At 37.9% G+C, this 12453-nt stretch overlaps 1 protein-coding gene across 1 annotated transcript; it reads left to right on the top strand.

The window, feature by feature from the left end:
* Positions 1 to 1615: 1615 nt before the first annotated feature.
* Positions 1616 to 3433, top strand: LOC113305941. The gene is made up of 4 exons (XM_026554932.1): positions 1616 to 1820; positions 1907 to 2189; positions 2247 to 2760; positions 3404 to 3433. Exons 1-4 carry the CDS (start codon positions 1616 to 1618, stop codon positions 3431 to 3433), a joined length of 1032 nt encoding a protein of 343 aa, XP_026410717.1.
* The last annotated feature ends 9020 nt before the right edge of the window (positions 3434 to 12453 follow it).

Raw genomic sequence — 12453 nt, 5'->3', positions numbered from 1 at the left:
AGGATCGGTCCCCCCCCCCCCCCCCCCCCCCCCCCAAGAAGTGACGAAAATACTTGGCAAAATTGGTTTTATTAGTTTCAAAGTATTTCCAAACCCAAATATTCTTAGGTATATCTAAAGATTCTTCCAAATACTTTTCAAGAGGGTTCCAAGTACCGAACATAGATTTTATCAAGAGATACGGAAGTGAAGACAAGAAGACAGGGAGCAAAAGCTTGGGTTTTGGGTTCTTCCATTTCCGAAACTATTTATCTTTGATTTTATCATATGTATATCATGGGTTTTACTAAATCCATGAGTAGCTAAACTCCTATTTGATTGAGGATGAATTCTAAGTTCCAAACATGATTTGATTTAATATATGAATCTATTTTGATTTCTTCATATGATTATCATTTGTTTCTACTATGATTAATATTTATGATTGATTGATTTATTTAGGAGGCCTACTAAACTGATCCCTTGATTGATCTATTGTTAGTAACGGGTTAGGATATCCGTAATTGTTGAATAACCCTTACACAAGTAGGAAACGTGAGACCTTGTAGAGGGATTCTGTGGAGAAATCGCGTGTAGAAATAATATTAGTAAGTGAACTGATCATACCGAGTTTAACTGCTAGGACCGAACCTAGATTCATAAACCCTAAAGAAGTCGATTGACTTACATTTTGTAAGCGTACCTCAAGGTGGCTCAGACAGATAGAATCCGATAGCTAAGCGTACCTATTATTCGGTGATATTAAGAGTCTTGGGGGTAGCTAAGTGTATATGTTACCCTACGGTTGGTGATAATCTATGATTAATGAAGAATAAATAATTATATTACTTTGATGAATGTTTAGTAACGAAGAAGGATTCCTCGATCATTCTCCTCATCCTTGATTGCATCTTTATTAATTACTTGCTTTGTTATTTACTTTGCTTTATTTGCAACCTGCAAACAAAACCCTTCATTTGTGACATTTGACAACTGAAAACTCCCTGCTCTTTATGGGAACGATCCTTGCTTCCATTATATTACCATTTAATTATGTGGAAATAAGTGATTTAATTTGTTGCGCTCACGACACGCACCAAATTTTGGCGCCGCTGCCGGGGAGCAGTTGGTAGCTTTTAGTTGTTATTTATTTTTATTTTAGCTGCTACTTAATTTTTCGTCTTCTTTTATTTTAATTATAATTTATTTTTTCGTTTTTATTCTTGTTTTTAAGTTTTATTGTTAGTTTTTGAAATTTCTTTCTAGATTTTGTTTGATTCAGGTATCTTAATCTCTGGCACCAAAACAACGGGATTACCTTAGGTGCGGCATTCAAACTCGTAAGGGTACTTTGCTAAAAGCACATCAACGGGGGAAACAAGATCCGCAGTTAGAAGAAACGGTGAACGAAAATCCTCCACCTCCGGAGAATAAGTTGAGAGAATTGACATCTCCATGCTTAGATTCACAATCATTGTGTATTACCCTCACTGCCACAGTGGAACTAAAGTGGAATTTGCTCCACTATTTACCGAAGTTCAAAGGATTTCCAGGCGAGGATCCGAACCGACATCTTACGGTATTTCAGAATGTGGTGAACAGTCTATGACAGGGTACCGAAGACAAGGAAACAACTATGTTGCAGGCTTTCTCGTTCTCATTGTTAGACCAGGCTGATGCATGGTTGTATTACCTTCCTTCTGGAAGTATTACAACTTGGTATGAAATGAAGAAACTATTCTTAGAGAAGTATTTTCCTGCTTCTAAAGCTGCATCAATCCGAAAGGAAATCAGTGGTATATGCAGATTACAGGGGAGATTCTTTATGAATATTGGGAAAGGTACAAAAGGTTGTTGGCAAGCTTCCCGCAGCACAACATCACTCCAGCACTCACCATTCAATACTTCTATGAAAGATTACTTCCAGAACAGAGGTGTTTGATTGATGCAACATTAGGTGGTGCACTTAGTGAAAAGACATTCTCACAAGCAACCAGTCTGATTGAGAGAATGGCTTCAAATACACAACAATTTTATACCAGAAACGACTCAAATATCAGAAGAGTTGGTGAGATAGGAGGATGTTCACAATCAGATCAGCGGTTGAACAATATAGAGAAGGTAGTACAACGAATGGCTGCAGTTATTATTCCTTCTTATGAGGAAGAGGCTGAACAGGTTACTGTTGTGTTCCCTAATCAAAGTCCAAGGTATGATCCCTACTCTAGTACTTATAACCCTGGTTGGAAAGATCATCCAAATTTCAGTTATGCAAATAAGCAAGCTGCACCCTTATGCGAGGCAAAATGGTTTCCAACAATCACGATCTCAAGCTCAACCACAGAGTCAAACCTTAATATTGATGAGAAATCGAATGCTATGACGCAAGGAATCACATCCTTGTTTCAACAAAATCAGCAGAAGACCGATTCTGCTATTAAGGACCTACAAACCCAGGTAGGGCAAATGGCTACCGAAATGAATTTATTGAAGGCTATGGTATTCTCTAAACTTCCATCTCAATCTATTTTTAATGCGGTTATGTTGAGAAGTGGGAATCAACTAGAGGAAAATCAGCAGAGACAAATTATCAATAACTTAGATCAGGAAGAAGAGGCGCAAACCGATCCTAAGGAAAAGCCAATTCCATCCGACCAACCTAAGGTTTCGGTTCTTACACATATTACACCACCTCCTTTTCCCAGTCGTTTTGTGGTAGGCTCGAAAACCTACAATAATATTACTGCAATTGCACAGCGTCTAACTTGTAGACAATGGCAAGTACAGGTCGTTCCCACGAGGAGTGTGAAATACCACTACTAAGTAATACCAAGAATAACTAATCAATAATATGATGTTTTTAAGAGTTTTCAGAAATTCAAACAAAATGAAATAATAAATAAATTCAACAATAAACAGAATGATAGAAGATTGTTAGGATTTTCGGTTTCCACCAATTAATTATGCAAACTCTACTAATCTTTAAAAACTTATTCCATGCATTTTCAAACATTGTTTCTCCGCTGTAATTTTCTTCGCTTAAAGGGTAATGATTCTAAAGCATACCACGTCAAGGGATTTAACCGAAGCACGAAATATCAATTGAAGAGCATAAGTAATCAAGAAAATCACATGAGCAATTAAATACCAAGCCATATGAAGAAAAAATAGTAATCAATCATATCATTATTAATCTTGTAAATGGAGAGTTTACACAATGAAATTGGTTTCTACCTAAAACCTAACATGGAATTAACTAGCTATGGCTTTCTTAAAAACCATAAACAAATATGAATCAATCCTTAGCTAATTGAAATTCAATGGGAGAAAATGAAACTCCAAACCCTAGAATGCCTTTGCTGCCGTCGTCGGCCCCCAGCCGCAGCCTCCTCTCTGTCTCTCTTCTGTATCTTCAAAAATATAGGTATTGCGAAGTCCTGTAACTGGACCGTAGAGGTGTTTCCAAAAGCCCAATTCTCACCGAGCCCAACTTCTAAATTCAGACCCAACTACACTGCTGCCTATCTCAATCTCGGCCACTGCTCTTTCTGACCTATTGCAACCAGGTGCACAAATTTAGTCCATTGCGCCAGCTCCAACCACAACACCGATCTTTTCTATCTTCTGTTGTATATTTCTCCATTGAGAACTTCGACTTAACACCACTGAAATGCCAAGTATCTTTTCTTGAGAATTGTTTGATGTCGTACGTGTCTCCTCCATCTCTACAGCACCAACTGCCATTTCTTTGCTCCATCAACGCCTTCATAACCAGCATCACGTTCTCTACTCATCTCTTCCAGCAGCATCGAGAACATTTAACATCGCCAACTCCACTCGAGCACAAACTCATCCACCAATCACTGAACACAATTCAGTTCCCATCTCCAGATTTATATACGGCCACAATTTTTTGCTTGGCTTGATAAGCACCTTCCTCAGACGACTACAACTCTTCTTTCATTACCAACACCACCATCTCTTCTGTTCTTTCCATTCTCAGTCGCACACCCATTGAATCAACGACAAAGACAACCATTCTTCTTTCAGGAACTGTAACAAACAACTGAAGTGAAGTTTCAGTGCGTAAGGAGCTGCATTCTTACTGATTTCTGAGCTCCTCTTTATAGATTTCTTCACCTGCAAACACGAGATTCATATACATCATACATTCATGATCACGCATCACCTCTCACAACACCGTAATCTCAGTCGCACGCCACCTCAAACCAGAGACAAAATGACTGCTCAGTGATGTTTTCTCGGCACCAAATTCAGTTCACAACCAACCCAGGTCTTCACTGCTTTTGCTCGAATCTCCAATTTTATTCCTTGGTTTCTGTTTAAAGAAGTCATGTATACAACCACCAGATTCATCACTGTCTCAAACGACCGAGACTCAGCAGAGAACGGCAGCCAACTGATATTGTTTTAGTTAGGAAGACTTCACTCTCTCCATCTCCGGATATCTATGAGTCTCCATCTCGGCAACCATAGCAGCAACATCTCACTTCTTCATCGAATACTTCTGCTGCTCATGAAATTAAAACACCGGTTGGGTACCTCTGAGTGTGTTCTTTCATCCTCAACATTTCTGCTCTCTCGTGGATAAGAGTACCACCTGCTCTCACTCATAACTCATTTGTTTCTCTTAGTCGACCTGATGTGTCTGCATGAAAGCAAAAATATAAGTCCTTTGTTTGGTTTTCCACTATCTCTGGTTGTGTGTTGGCTTAAGTGGCCCAATGGTATTACTATTGGCTTGACAGCCCACCATCTCATTAATTGAGCTTTGTTTCCTTTGTGTTGTTCAATGGGGAAATTAGGGGGAGACCAAAAAAAAAATTCTCATTCTCAGGCCCACAATTAATTTTGTATACCGTGACACCCATAATTATTTCTCTGACACCCAAAATTATCCAAAATTATTAAGAATTAATACATAACTCGTTATACATATTAATTTTTCAGGCATAACTCGTTATGCAGCCTAATTTTTCAGGCATAACTCGTTATGCAGTCTAATTTTTCAGGGGTATAATTGGCAACGCAACTTGGATATAACATATCTAAAAATCCGTGCCTTGGAATTTTACAAATTTTATATCGTTGGAAATCTTTTTAAGAGAGCTACGCAACGAGTACAAACAACAATATTAAATTTTTGTTTTTCACGAAAAAATCGGAGGTGATCATCATTTTAGGCAAAATTTCGAAAACTGACTACATAACCATTATGCAGCCACCAATAAAGATGCATAACACATTCTGCAGACGCATAACGAATTATGCAACCATTTTCTCGACTGCATAACAAGTTATGCATCTATAACAAGTTATGTATCCATTGTTTTGGTTGATTTTAGTGCGTACATAAAAAATTGATGCATAATGCATTATGCAAACATATTTTCGGATGCATAACAGGTTATGCATCTATTTTCTCGATGCATAAAAGATTTTGCAACAAATTTCTCGATGCATAATGCATTATGCAGCCATATTTTCGGATGCATAACATGTTATGCAGATATTATTGTAGGTGCATGACAAGTTGTGCGTTCTTTGTTTTTGTTGGTTTCAATAGTGATGAAAAAGTTGATGCATAACGTGTTATGCAACCGTTTTCTGGACTGCATAACAAGTTATGCAACAAATTTTGTAGATGCATAACAGGTTATGCATCCATTTTCATAGCTGCATAACAACTTAAAACAACACCCAACAGACTAAAAACCAAATCTGATCTTGACATGTTATGCAGTCATAACAAACTCTATCCGATGCTGAAACAAATTGGTACCCAAGTTAGCTCACCCTACTGGTTTCTAATTAACGCCACATCCGTTGCAAACAACCCTTGTACTCATCCCACAAACGCACAACAAACTAGCAAAGGAAACGGTGCGGTCAAGCAGCTGCAGCTGGTTATGTTCTTGTTGTTTAGCCTTGACCAAATCTTCCATAGCACTAACCAAATCTCCTAACGGATTATGCAACGCGGCTAAGTGCACCTTCTATCGGCTATTGCACATCACCACAACATGCACAACTCGAGCCTGTATTTAACCATGATCTGCAGACACTAAACAGACCAACACCAGCAACGGACCCCAGTATTTGTCTCTCAATTTCTAGTAAACATCGTCCAACACCAGAAAAAACATTCATTTGTGAACACACAATCTGTTTTCCTAACCCTGCGCAAGAGTATTTAACCTTCAAAAAACCTACAATAATATTACTGCAAGTGCACAACGTCTAACTTGTAGACAATGGAAAGTACAGGTCGTTCCCACGAGGAGTGTGAAATACCACTACTAAGTAATACCAAGAATAACTAATCAACAATATGATGTTTTTAAGAATTTTCAGAAATTCAGACAAAATGAAATAATAAATAAATTTAACGATAAACAGAATGATAGAAGATTGTTAGGATTTTTGGTTTCCACCAATTAATTATGCAAACTCTACCGATCTTTAAAAACCTATTCCATGCATTTTCAAATATTGTTTCTCCGCTGTTATTTTCTTCGCTTCAAGGGTAGTGATTCTAAAGCATTACCTATCAATCCTAAAGCATACCACGTTAAGGGATTTAATCGAAGCACGAAATATCAATTGAAGAGCATAAGCAATCAAGAAAATCACATGAACAATTAAATACCAAGCCATATGAGAAAAAATAGCAATCAATCATATCATTATTAAGCATGTAAATGGAGAGTTTACACAATGAAATTGGTTTCTACCTAAACCCTAACATGGAATTAACTAGCTATGGCTTTCTTAAAAACCATAAACAAATATGAATCAATCCTTAGCTAATTGAAATCCAATGAGAGAAAATGAAACTCCAAACCTTAGAATGCCTTTGCTGCTGTCGTCGGCTCCCAGCCGCAGCCTCCTCTCTGTCTCTCTTCTGTATCTTCAAAAATATAGGTATTGCGAAGTCCTGTAACTGGATCGTAGAGGTGTTTCCAAAAGCCCAATTCTCACCGAGCCCAACTTCTAAATTCAGACCCAACTGCACTGCTGCCTATCTCAATCTCGGCCATTGCTCTTTCTGACCTATTGCAACCAGGTGCACAAATTTAGGACGTTGCGCCAGCTCCAACCACAACACCGATCTTTTCTATCTTCTGGTGTGTATTTCTCTATTGAGAACTTCGACTTAACTCCACTGAAATGCCAAGTATCTTTTCTTGAGAATTGTTCGATGTCGTACGTGTCTCCTCCATCTCTACAGCACCAACTGCCATTTCTTTGCTCCATCAACGCCTTCATAACCAGGACCACGTTCTCTACTCATCTCTGCCAGCAGCACCGAGAACATTTAACATCGCCAACTCCACTCGAGCACAAACTCATCCACCAATCACCGAACACAATTCAGTTCCCATCTCTAGATTTATATACGGACACAATTTATTGCTTGGCTTGATAAGCACCTTCCTCAGACGACTACAGCTCTTCTTTCAGTACCAACACCACCATCTCTTCTATTCTTTCCATTCTCAATCGCACACCCATTGAATCAACGACAAAGACAACCATTCTTCTTTCAGGAACTGTAACAAACAACTGAAGTACAGTTTCAGTGCGTAAGGAGCTGCATTCTTACTGATTTCTGAGCTCCTCCTTATATATTTCTTCACCTGCAAACACGAGATTCATATACATCATACATTCATGATCACGTATCACCTCTCACAACACCGTAATCTCAGTCGCATGCCACCTCAAACCAGCGACAAAATGACTGCTCAGTGATGTTTTCTCGGCACCAAATTCAGTTCACAACCAACCCAGGTCTTTACTGCTTTTGCTCGAATCTCCAATTCTATTCCTTGGTTTCTGTTTAAAGAAGTCCTGTATACAACACTAGATTCATCACTGTCTCAAACGACCGAGACTCAGCAGAGAACGACAGCCAACTGATATTGTTTTAGTTAGGAAGACTTCACTCTCTCCATCTCCGGATATCTGTGAGTCTCCATCTCGGCAACCATAGCAGCAACATCTCACTTCTTCATCGAATACTTCTGCTGCTCATGAAATTAAAACACCGGTTGGGTACCTCTGAGTGTGTTCTTTCATCCTCAACATTTCTGCTCTCCCGTGGATAAGAGTACCACCTGCTCTCACTCATAACTCATTTGCTCTTAGTCGACCTGACGTGTCTGCATGAAAGCAAAAATATAAGTTCTTTGTTTGGTTTTCCACTATCTCTGGTTGTGTGTTGGCTTAAGTGGCCCAACAGTATAACTGTTGGCTTGACAGCCCACCATCTCATTCATTGAGCTCTGTTTCCTTTGTGTAGTTCAATTCCATGTTTCGTTCTATGGCCGTGGAATTTCATGCTGCTGATATATAAAAATACCAGGCCAGCTACATTTTGTCATTATGGTTGCTGATATATAGAAATATCAGGATAACCCTACTTCAGCATTATGGTTGTTGATACATGGAAATACCAGGCCAACCCGGCTGTTGATACATGGAAATACCAGGGCAACATAATAAGTGCTGCTGATATATGGAAATACCAGGCCAACATATTTGATCATTGTGGTTGCTGATACATGGAAATACCAGGCCAACCACATTTCATCATTGTGGTTGCTGATACATGGAAATACCAGGCCAACCACATTTCATCATTGTGGTTGCTGATATATGGAAGTACCATGCCAACCACATTTTGCCATTTTCTTCGCAAACACCATTAAGTATCAATTTTGCTGTTTATTCACTGGATGATCAAATTCACTTGTACTTTCTACAAAAGCACTAAAATAGTATCAGTAACTAAAATATTGTATACTAGATAATATAAATATGGGCATAAAATGTAGCATTTTCATGCTTATCATTTTTCCAAGTCCAAAATGAAGGATCAAGACAAAAAGAGATTTTGGACATCTTCAGCAAGTTGGAAATCAATATTCCACTTATTGAGGCCATCAGAACGGTCCCCAGGTGGGCCAAAATTTTGAAGGAGTTGTGCACTAAAAATAAAAAGTTGATCAGTAATGAGGTAATGAGTGTGAGGGAGAATGGTTCAACATTTCTTCAAAAAAAACTCCCACCTAAATTAAAAGATCCCGGTAGCTTTACTATATCATGCACAATTGGTAAAACCAGGTTTACACGAGCTTTGCTAGATTTAGGAGCATCTGTTAATGTTATGCCTGCTTCAATTTATGATTTTCTTAATCTTGGTCCTCTCAAGGAGACTCATGTAGTTCTTCAACTTGCTGACTGATCTAATGTTTACCCTAAAGGGGTTGTTGAGAATTTCTTGGTGCGGGTGAATGAGTTAATATTTCCAGTGGAATTCTATGTTCTATACATGAGTGATGCGAACTCATCAAAGTCTACACCCTTATTGTTGGGTAGACCATTTATGAGCATTGCTGGAACAAAGATTGATGTCCAACAAGGTACCTTGACCATGGAGTTCGACGGAGAAGTTGCCCGCTTCAATATATTTGAGGAGACAAGGTATCCAAGTGATGTGAGCTCTTTATTTTCAGCTGAAATCATCGAAGTAGGCTAAACAATAGCCGAAATATGAAGTCGGGCTGACGACGTTAAACCAAGCACTAAATGGGAGGCAACCCATCGGTTTTGTATCTCTATCCCTTTTGTTTTCGTTTGATTTTTATTTATTGTTTTTATAGTTTGCATATTATATCTTTCATTCCCATATTAAATTGTTACAAAGTCCTATATCTTTAATGAATGTTTCTGACGGAAAGCTATTTTTCGTCAGAAAATTCTGACTGCGCACTTGTTGTGAAAACAACTCTCGAGACTTCATTTGGAGTCTGATTTGAGTGTTTGACCCAAACTTTTAAATAGGACAGACTCATCTTTCTTTTCAAAAAGAAAATCTTAATTTGGAGTCTGTTAAGTTGGACCGATTGGCCTGGACATTTGAGTTTCGGTAGTTTTTCAGAACTTTTTCATACTGCGCGTCTATCAGTCCGGAAGCTATAACTGTCAGACCATTTATCGAAACATTGTGCCCTTTTGACATATTATACAAAACACGTAGGTGGACAACTTTTGTCGAGGAAGTTTTTCCAAATTCCTTAACGGATTGTACAGTTTTCAAGTTGATTTTCGTTAAAGGGAGAGCAAAATATGATCAGATGAGAGCGTAAATCGCAATCAACTCATTAACTAGGGCCAACTCAATATGATTCTGTAACTCGGTCAAAAATATCCTAACTAACCACATGAATTCGTCACACGCATTCAAAGGAAAATTTCATTTTCTTCTTTATCGTCTTCTCTCTTCATGTAAACAGATCATGAACGGATGAACCCTAAAATTCTAATTTTAAAACTGAAATTACAAAAGCTTCTTTCTTATAAGATTTTTTAAACTTTTGAAATAACTAATACTTATTAAATTAATCATCTATATCTCATCATCATCATTGGCAATATGGTATATAGAGTGGGAAAGGGTTTTTACTATCCAACAGTTTTTCCAACTGAACAGATCAATTTAACATCACAAAACTCGAGACTTCTAACTCAAAAATATTTATGAACAAATTATTTGGAGTGATACTAATGAGTAGTCCCCGTTGACGACATATTTAGCCACACCTTATGCTAAGAATCGAGGAAGATAACAGTGTTTAATAGAGCCTCAACGTGTAGCCCATCTAAATAAGCAACTGTATTTCATACGTTTAATGTAAAACATACAGTCCGAAAGGTTTATAGGAAAGGGAGAATTCTTCTTTTTCTAATAAGTTTAACGTGAAATTTCTAGGGTTCATAGATGTTCGTATGGATAAAGAAGACAATAGAAAAGATTTTGGACGTGTGAAGAATTTGTGTGGTAAGTAAGGGTATTTTGGACCGAGTTGGGAAAATAAATCTTAATGATCCTACTTAACGAGTCGACTGCGATTTTTATTCTCCTCGGGTCACATTTTGCTCTCTCTTTAACAAAAATCTTTCAAGTTTTCCAGGTTGTTGCGTCAGAAAATCAATTTCGGTTTTTGAACATTGAGGACAATGTAGAGTTTAAGTGTCGGGGAGTAGTTAAGCATGTTTGAATAGTATACTAGTATTAGTATTCACTTTTTTCAGGATATTTTCAGTATTGTATAATCTTAAAAAAAAAAAAGAACTAGAACTCTATGATTTTTCTTGGCCTTTTGAAACTTCATCTCTTTGAGGTTTTTGAGCTAACTAGGATGGCACCAAATTTGCCTTCCGAGTTAATAATTTCGATTCTTTTGGCTATAGAATTTATTATTATATCCGAGAAACTCAATTGCTAGAAATAGCATGATATTCGTTGAAAACGTCAAGACAAGAACTTGTGCATGCATTACTCGTAAGTCGTATTCTATCAATATTGAATCACCTTATTTTTACTTTTGCAGTATATGTTTCTCTAAGTGATTTGATAGGACTCTAGTACTGCCATGGATGTTGTCGCGAGGAAAAACCGTTGATTGAGATAAAAGCCCCAAAGATAATGAAAACCGATCAAATTTGTTGGTGAAGATTTCATCCTAAAAAACAATGTTTAACATTTGTTTAAAGGAAGTAAGTTCGTGAACTTGTTTCATGAATCGAAAAGAAAATCAATAGGTATATTGATCCTAAGTAATCACCATTAGATGGTATGACCGATCCTTGTAATTGGTGTAACCAATCCTAATGACTAGTATGACTGATCACAAGTAGGTACCAAAATAAAAATCAGGCTTGATTACCACATTACTACTATTTGTAGCAAATCCAAAAGATTTGAGGTGGTATTCGACTGTTGATGGTGGTTTTTCGAATAAGGCTAAAATTGTAAAACCATGTACTTAGTGCGCTGACGCCCTGCAAGGGTATAAATCCATTTAAGAAGTGATGAGTGCAAAACACCTCTTCACTCATTGAGCAATTCAATATGTATGGAATTCATTCAGAATGGTGCAACAATCCCGAATATTCTATGAATTTTCCTAGTAGCATTATCCATTTAGTGCATTGTGTTCCTTGTATTTTCCTATGCTATGTTCCGCAAGAGAACCGTCAATTTTGGCATGACATGACTATTAATGTTCACTCTCAACAGAGTAGCATGAATCTCCCGAAGTGTCAGTATTGAAGTTTGCATGAAAGTACTCACACAGGATACATCGTTCTCTGACAAAGAGATCTTCGTATCGACGCGCTTTTAAGAAGCTCGCTCGATCGAACTCGTTTAAATTCCATAAGGAAAATCTAGACTGTTAACATCAGTCTCAGAAACGATCGCGGCCACACAAGTTGGCCGCGCAATTTAACAAGCCTAACCAAACCCTGTCAAGAATAGGCGATTGTCGTGATGACCACCGACGACCCAATTATGTCGTAGACAGTCGGACATCACACGAACATCTCCTAGCACCATCAAACTCCAACCCTAAGTTGGGTGGTCGTGCCGCTTTGTAGAGATTC

The sequence above is a fragment of the Papaver somniferum genome, chromosome 8, assembly GCF_003573695.1.
Source record: "Papaver somniferum cultivar HN1 chromosome 8, ASM357369v1, whole genome shotgun sequence".
NCBI lineage: Eukaryota > Viridiplantae > Streptophyta > Magnoliopsida > Ranunculales > Papaveraceae > Papaver > Papaver somniferum.
Note: the sequence above shows the minus strand (reverse complement) of the source record. Positions and strands in the feature narration are given on the sequence as shown.

Excerpts from the sequence above, each read along its gene's own strand:
- LOC113305941 (XM_026554932.1), top strand. The coding sequence starts at position 1,616 with ATGTTGCAGGCTTTCTCGTTCTCATTGTTAGACCAGGCTGATGCATGG. Across the intron at positions 1,821-1,906 it reads CTTTATGAATATTGGGAAAG|AACAGAGGTGTTTGATTGAT; the intron begins GTACAAAAGGTT and ends GATTACTTCCAG. Across the intron at positions 2,761-3,403 it reads TAACTTGTAGACAATGGCAA|GTATTGCGAAGTCCTGTAAC; the intron begins GTACAGGTCGTT and ends TCAAAAATATAG.